At 44.7% G+C, this 17464-nt stretch overlaps 1 protein-coding gene across 2 annotated transcripts in view; it reads right to left on the bottom strand.

The window, feature by feature from the left end:
• The window catches only part of TENT4B (terminal nucleotidyltransferase 4B), a 48967-nt gene extending 38490 nt beyond the window's left edge, over window positions 1-10477 (bottom strand). Inside the window, exon 1 of one of the 2 annotated variants that reach the window (XM_081870210.1) lies at window positions 8918-10477. In XM_081870210.1, coding sequence (XP_081726336.1) covers window positions 8918-9708 — 791 coding nt within the window. In that variant the 5' untranslated portion in view covers window positions 9709-10477. The remainder of the gene's footprint in view (window positions 1-8917) is intronic. The other variant, XM_081870209.1, reaches the window with a different exon arrangement.
• Between the last annotated feature and the right edge of the window lie 6987 nt (window positions 10478-17464).

Below are 17464 nucleotides of genomic sequence, written 5' to 3'. Positions count from 1 at the left end.
CACGCGAGTGGGCAGCTCAGATCGGGGGCGGCTCATGGGCCAGTAAAATGACCTCCGCGGGCCACCTCCGACCCATGGGCCTTAGGTTGCTGACCCCCTGTTAACAGTGTAGCTAATTCAAAAGCCCTTCAGATTGAGAATATATATGGGAAATGATGAAAAACCTCAACATCATTTCTTCTAATTGTGAAGTTGGCAGCCCCTGCCTACCAGTACAACAGCAAAACTCAGCCTCCAAGAGAGAAAAGTTCCTGCAAACACAAGAGGCACTCCAGGTATGCAGAAAAAGTTGTGTATGTGTGTACACGTAGGTTTCAAGAGACCTATGGGGAAGTGTGGAAGGATAAAGGGAAGGCTGACACCTACACCTGTGCATTGCTCTCAAGCTGCCCTGTAACTTTTGAAAGCATGACAGCAGATTGTAGGAACAAAACAAGACTATTCATATTGGCAGCTGGAACCTAACACTGATGGGCTGCATCATGACCACGATACCCTCCAGCTCAAGATTCCTTTAAAAGGGTACAGAGGGATTGGAAAGATAAATGGTTCCCTTAAAACAGATCAACCCTTAAAAGGACTAGTTAAGCTGTGGATGGGGCACACTCATTCAGCAGTTTGAAGTATTCTGGAAGGGGCAGGAATTAAAGAGTCTGCGCACCTTCAGGTATGCATTTTAGGGGAGACTTCATAGCTTAGTGAGAGAGAACCCATTTCAGACACTCCACTGGAAGATTCAGACACAGATGTCCTAGTTCTATGCCTGGGCCCTATTGCACATTAAAGTAGGAGAAATGATTTCCCTATCATTTACTCCTCTTGATTATTCACAGGCAGGGTTTGAAATTAGCAGGGTGCCAGGTGCATTTTGCACCTAAACATTCTCCATTTGTGAGTACCTCCAGAAGTCTGGGTGCCATTTTTTGCACCTGGCTAACACTCAAGAATTACTGAAATGTATTTTCTTTGAAGCCTCAAAGTATATGTTAAGGATCGACAGTATGTTAAGGAGTTTAACAATAAAGAGTAGAGTGTTTTGAAAACTGAAGTATGGTACTGATATTCTTACTGTAAACACCAAATTAAACATGTATTAACCATTTCTGCTAAAAATGTGATATTAACAATGTGTCACTTAAGTGAATTGCGTATTAATTCATTTTGATCAAAATAATAAATAAAAAGTGTTGCTGACACACCCACCCCATGGTGATTAGACATTCTGTTTTGGCGCTCACAATCCAGGTTTCAGAAGCCATTTGGCTCCTAGCTTTCCTATCCCAGTTTTTGACACTGTTCACAGTCATGTTCATATTACTGAACACTAAACTATTATCACATAGTGTTGTCTCCCTCTTTCAGTGCTGAAAAAAAATGTTTAATACCAATGGTGCTGGAGATCAAATAATAAAAACAGCAAAATATTCATATAGTTTACGCGTTTGGCCTTAAAATGAGGAAATTAAAGAGATTTCAGACTGTTACCATCTCATTTCCCCAAAGTGGACTGATTTTTTTGCTGAACTATGCTACAGGAAGGAAAGATGAATTTGTCTCCAATCTATTATAGCAACTTCATGTTTACTTGCACTGCAATACTGGAAAATTTGCTCATTTTCACCAATGAACTCTGGATGGGGAAAAATGCATGGTTATTGCAAATTAATTTTATTACATTTAGAGAAAGCAAGGTGATGTGCTTTGGTAGAATTAACAATAAGAAATAAATATTTTGGGGGAAATACGCTGAAGTACTCTGTCATCAAACAATGAGTAGGGCAGGGATGTGTTCAATGTGATTTAATTTGGGTAAAAAATGGTTACTGGTATTATTATTATTATTAAATTTGTATACCATACTATACCCATAAATCTCAAGGCAATATCAATGGATGGGTCTGTGAACTTTTTCATATATCGTCCATCTACCAAAAAATCACCCTAATAGCTACTTGTACCATTCTGGAGAATAATGAAATATATACAGCTGACCCAAAGCGTTTTCAAAATGTAGTAGCATGACAGCTGATTCTATGTTGCTAGATTTCCACATATAGAATGTCAGAAACAGGCCATAATAAAGTGAAATCCTTATTGTTTTTGTCACTAAGTTGTATAAAATATAAATGCTGGTTACTAAGGCAGCTATTTAGATTAGAAGGTATTTTTGGAATTAAGGGAAGAGGTGTTGCCACTTCAAAGACTACCACGAGAGACCTACCCGCCTCCTGAATTGATGAGCAAATGTGAAAGTTATTGGCCACCACGTGGTGTGAGAGCCTACAAAAAGAGGAGGCATAAGGGCCCTCCGGATGAGAGCTAGAACATCTGCATCATCCCAGATGAGAGATGCTGCTGGGTCCCCTGGATGTTTGGAAAATTTGGATCTCAACTACCGGATAACATGGTTATAGGGAATCCCTGTCCACACTGTCTTTTCTTTGCTGTTGCTGTCAAGGGAAAGTTGTTGGATCAAGGCTGGTATGAAGTGCAGGGCAAAGAGGAGGAGGGCTTCCTTGGGCAACAAGCTATCAGGCAAAAGTCTAGGTAGTCAAATTTGGCTTGTGGTTTCTTAAGTGCCTGGAAAGTGATGTAGGATGTAGGAGAATGCGAACAGTATTGAAACTATGACTGCATGTGGAGCTTGAAGGTGCAGCTGCAATCTTTACCTTCCTAAATGAAAGACGGGGATGTTCAGAGAGGGGAGGAGAGGCACATGAGAGCAGGGAAGGAAGACTGCCACACATGAGAGTGTGGTTCCCATCCAATGCATGCAATTTAGTTATAATGAACCTCTGTGGAACAAACACCCTTTTGGAATGGCAATTCCCCCCCCACCCTGCCCAACACACATTTTCTCTCTGCTAGGCATTATTCTCTGTTTAGTTTTCAGCTTGTCTTGTTTTATACAGTGCTGTATGGATTTTTTTGTTTACTTATTGACATTATGACCATTTCCAATATGTTTTTGAATTGTTATACTTATTGTTAATTTGATATGTGGTGAGCCGCTTGAGGAACAATTTTGTGGAAAAGAAGCATACAATTAGACAGGTGAGGAAAACTGATACTGGATTATTGTGCAAAGATTCAAATGGACTGTCTTACCTTTCAATTTATTGGTAGACAACTAATGGATAACATTACTCAGGAGCCTCTCTGGATATCCCTGTATAAGAACTTTATCGCCTTGTCTACAGCTGTTCCATTAGTTAGCGATACAGAATGGGTTCAACTGCTCTGTGGTATGTACAAATTATTTTAAGACATGCATTTTGCTGATGCACCTTGCTAAACCAGCTACTGTCTCATGTATTTTATTTCTGACCCTTAAATAATAAATTCAAAGCACAATGAAAAACTATTTTTAAAATGAAAATTATTAAAATGGGTGGTGTGAAAGAACATAGTACAATACTTTTATGGGCAAAAAAGTACTGCAAGATTATATTCTCCATGAAGTACAGGTAACGGTGGCCAGTAAATTCAGCTGCATTTTGGCAAAGAGATGACCCTGCTTTAAAGGCTGGGGCCTTCCAATCCTACAATTTATTATTTTAAACTCAACATGTCTTTCATATGTCTAAATCAGACCCTGTAGCTTGATGGGTGACCAGGAAGGAAGCTAAGCTTGCTTGAGTTCACTGAAATTCCAGTGCTGGAGGAGGACTGTTAGTACAGTGGTACCTCGGGTTACATACGCTTCAGGTTACAGACTCCGCTAACCCAGAAATAGTGCTTCAGATTAAGAACTTTGCTTCAGGATGAGAACAGAAATCGTGCTCCAGTGGTACAGCAGCAGCAGGAGGCCCCATTAGCTAAAGTGGTGCTTCAGGTTAAGAACAGTTTCAGGTTAAGTACGGACCTCCGGAACGAATTAAGTACTTAACCCGAGGTACCACTGTAAGTGGTAGTGCTGATCAGCTTGAGAAACAGTACAGGTAGGAAATGGTTTTGATTCAATGGGAGGGGGTACAACATGCTTCACATGTGTGAAGTCCAAATTTCCATCTCTGATCTTGCTACTTAAAAGGATCTGAGATAGCAGAGCAAAACCTATCATCATCATCATCAATTGAATTTATATACCGCCCTATACCTGAGGGTCTCAGGGCGGTTCACAGAATAATTCTATACCCATAATGCTGGAGATCTACTGCTGTCAAGGCATGCAGCATTTGACTAGATGGATCAATGGCCTGACCCAATGTAAGACTGTTCTTTAACCAAAGCTTGCAACTGGATGAGCACCACTAGCAGAATATACTAATACTACTCAGAGCAAGCTAAAAGGTTAAGTAGCCAGCACTGCTAGCATCTTGTAACACTGCAGTCAGGAAAGATATTCAGTGGTACCTCGGTTTAAGAACTTAATTCATTCTGGAGGTCCGTTCTTAACCTGAAGCTAATGTCACCGTGCCGCCACCACACAATTTCTTTTCTCATCCTGAAGCAAAGTTCTTAACCCGAGGTACTATTTCTGGGTTAGTGGAGTCTGTAACCTGAAGCGTCTGTAACTGTAATGGGATCAGAGTGCTGGCCAGAGCAGTGGGTAATTATCTATCTATAATGCTACAACATGAAAGCAATTTATTTTTGCAAAATAGACAGGTTATTAGGGAAACAAGGTTCTGTAAGAATAAATAACTATGTGATAAACTAGCGTTTAGGACATACACACAACAGTTGGAACATTTCAACACTGAAGCCCATGAGAGAATGGTGGGTTCTGCCATACAGAATGTTCAAGCTCTGATTTCCTGCAATGAACAGGGAGTTTGAATAGATGGCCTACAAGGCTCTCTACAACCATAACAAAAACATCAGAAGATTTTGTCCACAAGTATTATACTGACCAGTTTTCTGAGATCCAAAAGCTATCCGCAAAGGTTTGAAGATGTAGTGAGTATTAACAAATAAAATTATAAATATAATCATATTTTTGTTAGGATTACATTTTAAATGATCATCATTATAACACTTAGGTCAACACAGGAGTTGCCAAAATGAAAGATCATGAGATCTGCTTTGAGCAATGATTACTAATCTGAGGTGATGATTATCTTGAGGTTGTTTTTTTTATGCAGCCTTATTCTGACTGCAACTACGGAGCACAATATTAGTTTACCTCACAAGTCAATGCATCTGAGTAGCACACACTATTTCCTATGCTTTCTCAACACCCAATGCCCAACTGTGGTTGCATTTGGACGTAATGTTCAACTATGGCTTAGAGTTATGTGCATGACCCTTGGGCTTGTTAGCTCTACCCTCTGGCATGACCAAAAGCTTTCATTTCCATTTACATGGTTAGTCTGAAGTATTATTTGGGAAACAAGCCAAATTCAAAATGTGGTTTATGATTCTGACTTGTTTCCCAACCACAGTTGAAACAAACCACATTCTGAGCTTAGGCACCTCAAGAACTTTGGTTAGCAGGTGGGGTATAAATACCCCTGAATACATAAAATAAATAACAGAACACAGTTAACTAAGCAAAACTTCCAATCTCCTCCTTGCATCCACCCCAGAAAAAGAGCTGAACTATGATATGATGTGATGTATGAATGGACAGAGTGTAGTTACAGCTTGGCATCTGGGGGCTGCTATGCCTAGAGACAGTAGTGATGAGCTGATAGAAAGGGCTGTAGCTTCATGTTAAGAGTATTTGCTTTGCATACAGAAGGTCCCAGGTAAAATCCTGTTCAGCCAGGGATAGGAAAGACTCCTGGTCTGAAGTCCTGGAGAACGGCTGCCAGTCTGTATAGCCAATACTGTACTAGAAGGGCCTACAGTCTGACTCAATAGAAGGCAGTTTCCTATGGTCCTAAATGACAGTAGACACACAGCTCTAAACCATGATTTGGTTACATGTTTGGAAGCACAAACTATGGCTTGGGATCTAAACTATGTTTATCGCAGAGCATCAAACTGCTGAATTTAATACCCACACTAAAACAGGGGACAGTACTTAAAGAAATGCACAAAAACAACATCTAACAGACAATCAAGCCTCAGCCACTTTCAGAAGTACAGTACAAGCCTATCTCAAAATTACAGGATTCCCCAGAAGAGAAAACAGTGCACATGGAGAAAAGGTTTGTCCATTAAACTACAAATTTCTACAATGGTAATTGATATTATATCATAAAAATGCAAAGTAAGACTTCTATACCTGTCTGCAAGATGGAAGGGGAGGTGATTTTTCATAATCTGCTTTGCAGGAGAAACTTACAGGAGTTCCATTCTTTGAAACCAGATTTGTCAACAGAAAGTTTGGGAATTCTAAATGGAACTCTTTTCTTCAGTTTAAGCAAACACTTCGCACTCCAGAGGTAACATTACATTTACTGCAAAGGTTCATATGGGTCCCACATGCCTTGAAGCAGGTTCTAAGAGAGACATATACAGCTACCTGAATAAATCCACATGCAATGCCAGCAATAAATATGCAGCTAAAATATCTCTTCTACACATTCTAACCTTCTGTGATTATGGGACAATGTGTCCACCCTGCAATGAAAAATAATAATGCTGACTCTGCAATGGCACCAGCATTTGTAAAATTAGAAAGTAATGAGAAGTCAAGGCAAAAATCACTGAACCGTTTCCATATATACACAAGATTATTACGATTAAAGATACACAAATCAAACAAGTAAAAGCTGCAAACTACCTTGAAACTCCAAAAGCCAAATTGTTTTGCTGAACACTGCAGGTTGTAACTAATGTTAGCTCTACCCAGAACAGACCCCCCTAAACTAAATGGGCATGACTAACACATTGTTGACAGATGTTACATATTGCTGTAAAAATCATTTGAAGTGTACTAAAACACAGTGAATGTGGAATGCTACTACAGTTAAAAAAAAAATTCCCAAGCACAGAAGAAACAGGCAGCATGGCCACTTCCTAGAGAACTTTAAAATGCTAGCAATGTCAAAAAATAAAAGCAAAAAGAGCAGACAGGATATGATGGAGGCACAAGAATGGGGCTTTGTGCACAGGTGGGGCATTTTAAGACACGTTGAAATACCTTACATTTAATTTAACAAACGTGTGTGTAACGTGCCATGGAGGAGTTGTGCATCAACTGCGCAGATGACTTTCTTCCACGCCCTCTTTGTACTGCACACAGGCAAAACATTTGTATTCAGAAAGGCACCTATCCCCTGGGACCTTGCATAATGTAACATTATGAGTGACAAAGATTCTCTTTAGAAAATGTGGATTGTACAGAAAATCAAGTCTTTGCAGGAGCCGATAGATGAGGTAACATCCCCTTCCCTGATGTGTTGAACACACAGGCCTTGGTAAAAACCCAAATGTATAGCCCCTGAATGCCATGCTCTTTTTCTCTGTGTGTAGTAGGCTTCCTGGCCCACACACTACCATGCATTGGAACACATGCTGCGACAGCACAGAAAGACTCAACCCTCAGCGTGTCCTTTGATACCGTGCACATGTGCACCTATTGCTGTGGTACTCAAGAACATGAGTAGCATGCATTTACTAATTTTCTTCCCTCCAGAGAAAAAAATATGCACCTGAGTGCTTCTCCACCCTTTTACATGTGCAATGACCAAATAGCACACTACAGCAAAAATATATAATCTGCGTAACAGGAGATGTGAAAGCTCCCCCCCCCTTCCTGCATTTCAACTTGGATGCACATAGCACACAAAGGTAGAGGAATTCCCATATTCAAAAGAAACAAAGAAAGGGGTGCACTACATCCCAATTTGAGAGAAGGAAGAGAGAAAGGGAGAGACTGACTTGCATCTCAGATAGGAACAGGAACATATTCTTGCTTCCCACGCCATGTGCTCCTGGGCCAAGATTGCCAGACAGCATGTTAAAGAGACCACCCCCTATTAAAGCGCATCATTTGCTGCAGAACAAATGAAAAATGCTACAAGAATCTCACATACGCAACTCATATGAGTTATTGTGGATCTCCAGATTAAAAAATAAAACAGTAATACAGGGGTCTTGGTGGTCACATGTTCTCCCCTATGCACCCACCCAATGGCCATTATGCTAACTGCACCCCAAATTCTGTCAAATTCAAACCTGAGCAGCTGACAAATCTGGCCAATCCCCAAACACACTCCAGGCCCTTTCAGACCTCTGCAGCAAGACAACTCTGTCCCCTGCCCCAATGCCAAAAAGTAAGGCACAGCAGCATTGCCTTGAGTGGCAATCATGTAATCCAGACTAGCCCCCAAGAACAATCCTTCAACAAACCTACTCCGCCATATATTTTCCAGCCTAACCTAGCTAGCATCCCAACCACCTTCCTGACATTGGTATCACTGCCGCAAGTTCTTCACTCCATTTTGTAGGTATGAGCTTTTGGCCAAGTTTCTACAGTACTTCTGTCCAGTATTTCTCAATGCTAGCCTATGAGCAATGGGGGAGGGGGATGCCTCAAACAGCACTGGAGAACAACTATGGAAACCTCAATGCTAAAGGATCCTTAAAAAAGAAGAATCTGCCAGCACATGTGGAATAGCACAGCCTGGCCACTGAGTAACTTCTGCCACCCTAGGCGTCTGGGACTCGACCTGTGGGTCCTACCTCTAGGTCCAAAGGTATAGAAACACTTAAAAAGAAAAAAGGAGGTAAAAGGAAAAGTGAACGAATGAACCTTTGCCTGGAATACTTGCTCTTACCAATCGATACATTAAGTACACATTGCCGGGAAGCAACTGCTCCACCGTTTCATAACCTTGACTAGGGCCTAGTCACACTACCCGCCCCTTTTATTTTCCCTACCCTAACCCCACTTCCCCCTCTCCGATGTGATCCCCTTCCCGAGGCCTCCCTCCACGGTGGAAAAAAGAGATACTGGGGGTTGGGAGAGAGGGAGAAAGAAGCGCCAGCCTAACCCCCCCCCCCATGTTGGTCTCCTCACCCCACCACTCCTTGGCTGTAGTTCGCCTTCTTCCACGGGGTGCCGGTGTAGGCGGGCTCGTCCGGGCCAGCTTGCGGCCTCCCCAGGGGCCCGTCCCCCGGCGCCGGGACCCCGCTCTCCCCGGCGGGCCCGAGCAGGAGGGTGTAATTGAGCCCGAAGGTGCTGGCCTTGTTGTCGCGCTTCCTCTTGTTGCTGGCGGCCGAAGAACCCGAGCCGGCGGGCGGCGATGAAGTGGAAGACGAAGAAGGGCCAGCTGCCGGGGAAGGAGAAGAGGCGGCGGCGGCGGCGGCGGCGGTGGAAGAAGAAGAAGTAATAGAAGAAGACGAGGAGGAGGAAGAGACGGCCGCGACGGGAGGTGCTGGGGCTGCAGAGGCTGCCCGGGCGCCGGGCCTGCCTGCCCAGGCGGTGGCGGCCGGCGGCTGCGGCGAGGAGGCCTGCCGCCGGTGGAGGTGGTGGTGGTTGTGCTGCTGGTGGTTGGCGCTCTCGAGCGGCAGGAAGTCGGGCTGAGGGTCGCAGCGGGGGCCGCGGGACATGCCGGGCGGCGAGGCCGGGCCGACCCCGGGGTTGGCGGCGGCGGCGGCGGTGTTGCTGCTGCTGCTGCTGGAGGCGGCCGAGGCGGGCTGCTGCTGCTGTTGCTGCTGCTGGGCGCGCTGCTGCTCGTGCTGCTGCTGCTGCTGCTGCTGCTGGAAGTAGAGATTGCGGACCCCTTGCGTGGTCTCCCAGATCTGCATCCACAGGCGGTTCGAGGGGCCGAGCTGCTCTGGCTGGAACCAGGCGATCCGGGGATCCATCAAACGGGGACCCGGCCCTCGAGAGACTGGGCGGCGGCGGCGGCGGCTACTCCTCCCCCGCCTGGCCCGGCCCGGCCCAGCCCAGCCGGCCGAGAGCGCGGCGGCGCCCACCGGCTCGCAGCTCTAATGGCGGGCGGACGAAGGCGGCGGCGGCGGCGGCGGCGGCGAGCAATGGAGAGAGAAAAGGGAGACTCTCCTCCGCTGCGCTGTGTCGGCGGCGGCGGCGCCCTCCTCCTCCTCCTCCTCCTCTGCCCAGTGAAATGACTGGCGGTCCGGGGCGAGAGAGGTCGGCCAGGCGCTGAGTGGCTTCCTCCTTGCTTGGGCTGCTCCCACTATCGCTGCTCCTTCGCCGCCGCCTCCAGCACACAGCAACCCCCGCCCCTCTCGGCGAGCGAGGCGGGGCCCTGGCGAAGAGGTGGCCGCCGCCGCCGCCGCCGCCGCACGGGCCGCGCGTAATAAAGGCGTGGGAGGAAGACGGAGGAGGAGCAGGCGGCGGCGGCGACGCCGGGAGAACCGCGCTGTGGCCGGGCTTGGCTGCTGCCGAAAGCGTGCGCGGTTCAGGGCTCGGCTAGGCCCGGCCTGGCTCAGCCTGCCTCTGCCGTCGTCGTCGTCCTTCTCCCCCTCAGGCGCGCTCCAGTCCATGGAGTTACATCCTCCACCATGGCAGTCGCACCGTGGCGACGGGCCGCGCTGTACACTAAGCACGCACGCTTCTTCTCTCCTTTCGAGATTATTACTGTTACCATCACCATCGTTATTTCGTGATATAACAATAGCTCTTACGTCGTTCTTTCACTTGGGATGGGGTGGGGGGACACAGACACAGCGAAGAAGCTCCCGCGTTCTTCCGGAGGAGGGGAAGGCGCGTTTCTGGGGGCACAGAAGGGGGAGCCCTTAAAAGGGCTGACCCGGGATCATGGGGCTGGTCGCGTCGTCTTACCCCCACCCTCACCCCCGCGTCCCATTTCTTTCCGCCGCGTGAAAGGGGCCATCACGCAACTCCCAGCATGGCAAGAGTCCAGAGGTGCAGCCATGTTAAGTCCTGGTTACGGCAAGCGCCAAAATCGAGACCTCGGGCTGCCATCCTGTGTATACGCGCTGAACTGGGAGCGAGTCTCATTTGAACCGGAAAGGACTTCACTCCTGAGCGGGGCAGGCGCAGGGTTGCGCTGAAACTGATTTTTTTATTTTATTGCGGCATGGGCTTCTATGGACTAGACTAGAGGCCATTTTATCAGAACACACACACACACATCCGAGGCATTTCAAATATGTGTAACACAAAATGTAGTCTTGTGGCACCTTAAAAGGACTGCTTCACTTAATGCTGCAGAAACTTTCAGGGAGCTACACCAGCGGCGTACTTCGACTGTTCAGCCTAAGTCTCACCATAACTAGCTGGTGCTTTGAACATTAAAAATCCTAGCAACAGTACTCCTCTAAGAACAAAAGCAGCTCCGGTTGAATCAGGTTTATGACCCAACTATTCCTGCATCCTGTTGTTCATCCAGATGCCTGTGGGAATCCTGCTGCAAGTAGGATTCAGGCACAAGAGCCCTCTCCCCTCGTGTGGTTTTCAGCAACTGGTATTCAGAAGCATTGCTGCCTCCAACTTCCATGAAGTTGTCTAATCTATCTATCTAGGTCTGTAGCTATCATCACTGCCTCATGTATGTGAGCAAGTGTCATAGTTTAACTATGTGCTGCATGAATAAGTTCTTCTTTTTATCTCTCCTACATCTCCCACTGTTCAGCTTCACTGGATGTCCACAAATTGTACTATTACGAGAGTGGAAAAACAACTTTTCTCTATCCGCTTTCTCCATGCCATGTATACTTTTATAAACTTCTATCATGACCAGAGCCACAGCTAGGTGATCTTGCGCCCCTGGCAGAACCGTCCAGATTGCACCCCCTAGCCATGGACAAATTAGCTCTTCTTTCCAACTCTCCTCCAACCCCCCCCCCCATTCAGTTCACTCTCTATTGAAAACCATTTCTTATGAGGCAATAATCAATATTTATGGACACATTTTAGCCGATTTTGCGCCCCGCCCATCGCTTGCGCCCCTGGCGGAGGCCCACCTCACCACCCCTAGCTACGACCCTGATCATGACACCTCTTTCTCATCTTTTCTCTAAACTAAAATATCCAAGACATCACAACCTTTCTTCATAGGAGAGTTGCCTGCAATGACACGATAATAAATTGATTTGTTGACAAACTGCTATTTCTTTATGCTACCCCAACCCCAAATCTGTCAACCCAACTATCCCTATGATTGTTTTAATACAGGGCAGTCTAACTTCTCATACCAAGTGGACCACAATAGCACTTCAACATGGAACCTGCAAACTGCACACTGCCTTGTTGTGCAGAGGGCGAGGCGGTGAGGCCAAAAATTGACGCCCCACCAGACCACCATGCTTCCTTCCCAAAGGGATAAGTGAGGCACCAGGCTTTGAGGAGGCGGCACAAGGGTCAGGCAGGGTCCTAGAGCTCTCCCATGTTCTTCTCAAAGCTGGAAAAGCACTAACTAGGCTTTGGAAAGGAGGCTAGAGTAAGGTTACCAGATTTTTTTCAATGAATCCAGGGACACTTTTCAACTTCAATGGATTTTGTATGGGGACTGATTTGTAAATCCGGGGACTGTCCCCAGGAAACGGGGATGTCTGGTAACCTTAGGCTAGAGGCCCCTAGGACCTTTTTCCCAAAGCCCATAATCTTGTTTTCCCGGCTTTGGGAAGGCAGTGCAAAAGCTGTGGGGAGGGTGTCAAATGTTTCCAAGGGCTGCCAAAAAGGCAGTGAGGGCTTCATGTGGCCCTCGGACTGCATGTTAGACCATCCTGCTCTAAAAGTTCATTTATGTCACTTTACATTGTAAGAGGCTTTGTACCTTATCCTCACAACCTACTGCTCTCACACACCTCCATGCACGCAAACCTTTTGCTGGAGAGACAACAACACACACTCTCCTTCAGTTGCTGTCTGTGTCCACTACCTTCATAAACAGACGTGCCATCTCTCCTTTAGGTTTGCCTGCATTCTATCCACCATACCAATTGGTTTTTCATACCATGCCTCCTCTGTGGAACTTGTGAAGTACCGTAATACTAAAGATAGTCACTTTGACAATGAGTAGAGCGCATTGTTCAGCTCTCTACTTACCTACTAATGCTACGCTTCTCCAACACATATAGGATTAGATAACAGTTTGCCAAATTCACATTCCCAGGTCCTGACAGCTCCCCCAATTTTGTTTTAAATTTAAGGACTTGGTCAAGACAGAACAATAACCAAGCCTGACAAAATCATTTAATTAAATGGAAAATAATCTTACAGCTGAAGCTCAGTAGCAAAGCATCCCAGCTTCAATGCCCAGCATCTTCAGGTAGGGCTGGGAAACATTCATCCTGGAGAACTGCCATCAGTATAGACAATACTGAGCAACATGGACCAATATAAAGCCACTTTCTATCTTCCATCTGGAAACAATGATTTGTCTTTGGTACTAAGAGACTAATTTTGCAAAATTCAATAAAATGAGACTAATTTGTGTTAAAAGTGCACCATTTCCTCCTTTAGTCTCATTTTTACAATCCCAAGCAGGTAAGGAAAGCAAGCTTTATTGAACTCTTTCTGTCTGTAGTATTGGACTAACAGGCTATATTCAGCGTGGGTCAACCGCACTGCAGGCTTGTCTTACAATGTTGCTTCCAGAAATACATAGACCATAGCACCTTTTACTTTCCAGCTTTATCTTCCGATTCCCGCCCCTCCCCCGGCTTCTTTCAATCTGTAGATTGGCTTATAACCATTATGCCTTTTTCTGACTTACACAGTGGCTCCAACTTTCTCCACCTTTCTTTGCTTTTTAATTCACTTTCTAGAATATGGTCATCCTCAAACTCACTGCCATTAGAGTGATCCTTCCTTTTTCAGATACTTGATTGTTTCTTCATGTTGTGCTTTGGTTATCTTCCCTTTCTGCTCTTATCCATGAGTTTTCCTCCCAGATTTATTAATCATGTTCACATATTTTGTAGTATACAAAATCTTTGCAATTATTCACAAATGTGAAAGAAGTGTGTAGCCCAGACTAGATGGCAGTGAAAGAATGAGACTTACTATGGGAACATCCATTGAGATTACTTCTTTGTCCCCACACCACCCCCACAAATATATTTTAAATGTTAAATGGGCACCCCTTTTCCACTATCACAAGGTCAGGTTCAAAAAAGGGACTTCTGCGGGTCCCTTTTTTGAACCATTATTTCAACATGAGAAATGTGTGTTATATAAACACACACACACTTATTAAATGCTGGGAGGGGGCAGCCAAAGACCTGAGGTCAGCAATACAGCATGCAAGTAAGTGAATACAGTGTTGGTAGATGTATTAGCAAACTGGTAGATGTATTAGAAAACCAGATAAACTGTCTGGTTGACTAAAGGGATAGTCCTTTTCAAGTGCAAACTTCTATAGTTGCTAATGTGTTTCAGAACACATTTGTCTGAGACCTCCAGGTATAGGGCGGTATATAAATTCAATAAAAATTAATAATAATAATGTTGTTCAACATAGTATTCGGGGCCTGAACTAGTTTCTGCAGGTCAGCTATTTCAGGCCTTTAAAAGCATACTAAGTGCTAAATATGTGGGTGTCCTTTCTGGAGAACACCTTGCTACCACTTCCTCCACAAACAAAAGTTCATCAAAACCATTACCAAAAATAATTCACAGAATCTTAATCACTATGAAGCCACATAAACGAAGAAGTAGTTTGTCAAGTTGAAAATATTTGAACGAGTAACAAAAAATGTTACGCTATTTACTTGTAGCTTGTGCCCCTCTATCACTCAAATGCATTCTGCACTTGACAGGGATGGGGAACCTGTGGCCCTCTAGATGTTGCTAGACTAGAACACTCATCAACTCCAGCCAGCATGGCCAATGGTCAGGGATGATGGGAACTTTAGTTCAACAACATATAGAAGGCCACGCTCCCCTTCACTGAGCTAGACCAGGCTTCCTCAACCTCGGCCCTCCAGAAGTTTTTGGCCTACAACTCCCATGATCCCTAGCTAGCAGGACCAGTGGTCAGGGATGATGGGAATTGTAGTCTCAAAACATCTGGAGGGCCAAGGTTGAGCAAGCCTGAGCTAGACCATACCACCTACAGTGGCGTGCCTGGCAGCAATCTAATCTGGCATTTGCAGAAATTGTAGATAGCTATGAAGAAAACTGCACCCATAAAGAATGGTCAAACACCCAAATTTTGGGAATTTGTTTTACAGATGGGGGGCGGGAAAACACTTATTGCCAAAGACATCACATGACAATTGTAAGGTGAATCCCACAACCCAAGGCATTAGTGTTGCTCAGTAGCAAAAGACAAATATATTCCACTAGAAGCACTGACCTTTTTTGTCTTGCCTAAACTGAGCATCCAAACCCTTCACTCAGCAAGGCATATCATCTGGTCTGATCAAAATAAGAATCTGAGGTGAGAGTTATTACTATTTGGATACTATAACATTTTCTTTCTCTCTCTCTCATACATACACACTTCGCTGAATAAAAAGGAATCTGAAGTACAGTCCTATGGAGATTCCCAGGGAACCTGCCCCAACAATAACATCAAATTGCTTCAAAGCAATTTGTTGTTATTCTGTCTCTCACAGCTACAATAAACCTACCATTAAAATTATGGACTGGTCATTTCTTCGTCGGAGGGCAAACGGGCAAAAGGTAGTGAAGCAATAAACACAGGTCTCAATTAACTGGGTAAGGGAGATTGCTTTGTTTTCATTTGAGTTTCCTCATTCCGATTGTATATAAAAAAAGGTTTTAATTGTTTCGCTTACCAATGGCTCACAGAGATTTTCCATCTCTGAATGCATGATTAAAATTGCTTTGAGCAGATGGTGTGTAAAAATGTACTAAGTGGAAGCTTGATTTCTAAATGTGTAGCACCTCCCACCAAAACAATGCAGGAAATTATCCAGCAGCAGGTACTGTTTATATTGTGTTTGTATTTAGCAACATGAAAGTGCTATCAGCCTGAACAATATGAAGAGACAGAGGCATGGCCTCTGTAAATCCTCAGCATGAGATTCTCTTATCCCAGAAAAGTTGATGCTGAGATTTTCAGAGCAACAAGTTCCAGGTGGCGCCTTCACGCTACCTACAGCTCGGTCTGATATTGTCAACAGACACCGCTTGCAACTTTTCCTCCTTTCTCATCACACCATGGCAAAACCCAAAAGGTATAAGAGAAGGAAAGCAGAGAAAGCAAACACTTAACAATCACCGCCAAGAATTTTCTCTCTGATTCCTGCCACCCTCATGCAGAACTAGCAATGTGTTTGTGGAGAGAAAATGTCCCTATGAAAGCGGGGCTAAGGTGGTCAGTTTATCATGTCTTTAGAGTTACGGTTTATTTCCTAGATCTGGAGTCGTGTGATTATTGTCATCAGCCAGGGATATAAACACAAATCAGAAATTCCCCATTACTACAGGGCTTCAGCATTTCCAATATTTTACGTATTTTGTGTGATTGCAATTCATGTCATGCCCCTCCACCCCCACAACTTAAGACAAATACTTAACAGTTCTGAATCACTTTTCAAATAAAATACTATTCAGTTAAAACTTGGTTTACTAAACAGAATCGTTCCAACTTTCCAACTTGTAATCCCCACAATATATATTTTAGTAGAACTGCAAATACTTTAAAAATACTTATTTATATGCATCCGAGTTTAGTGCAAAAACAGAGATATGTATATGATGTGGCTCATTTACCCACCCATTTGAAACATCACCAGATTGCCTATTCTATACAAGGTGGGGAGGAGACACTGATCAAATAGCCTTTTTTCTCTATCCAACAATACACAATTTTTTAAAAAGAAAAACCCTCATAGATTTTTGGGCAGGGGAGATATTAAGAAACAAAATATAGTGTATTTTCTTGGCTTCTGTATATTACCCTAGTATACCGTATTTTTCCGTGTATAAGACTAGGTTCCCCCCCTAAAAAATAATGTCCAAAATTTGGGGGTGTCTTATACACAAGGGCCATCTCCTCCCATTTTCTTAAATCGGAGTCCCCCAAAATAGGGGTTGTCTTATACATGGGGGCGTCTTATAGACGGAAAAATACGGTATATAACAGTTTCAAGGTGATATGACAACAGTCTATGCTACAAATGGTAAAGGAATAATATGCTGAGGATTCTTCTGCTGTGTTGCTCAGGAAGCCTTCCGCAAGTTGACACCTTAGAAGACCTATGTGTACAATCCTTTGCTGTATGGAGGGTGAAGTGCAGAGGATCCAGGTGACCAGGGCACAGCCACCCAAAACCTCAATTCACCTGATGACATGTGGCATCCTGCTTGCAGGCATCCCCATGGAACCTGGTTGGACATTGTAGGAACAGGATTCTGGAGCAGGTGGGCCTTTGGTCTGACCCAGCAGGGCTCTTCGGATGTTCACACATGCATGCTGCACACCTGTCAGGAGCCAGCAGAACTGCGTCACAGAATGAGACCTGTGCTAGTTGATGCCTTGGTAGAAGAGGCAGCTTTAAAGCTGGGCACCCTGTGAGCTGGGTAAGGCAGGAAGAATGCCAGCACAGCATATTCTCTTTCCTGGAGCTTCCATGCCCTCCCGTCCACAAACAGAGGCCAGAATTATACTCCAACTAATATATTGTTGTATGAGCTTCTGAAGGAAATACCCTTTTTCAT

Source organism: Podarcis erhardii (assembly GCF_964252035.2).
Source record: "Podarcis erhardii genome assembly, chromosome: 7".
Lineage (NCBI taxonomy): Eukaryota > Metazoa > Chordata > Lepidosauria > Squamata > Lacertidae > Podarcis > Podarcis erhardii.
Note: the sequence above shows the minus strand (reverse complement) of the source record. Positions and strands in the feature narration are given on the sequence as shown.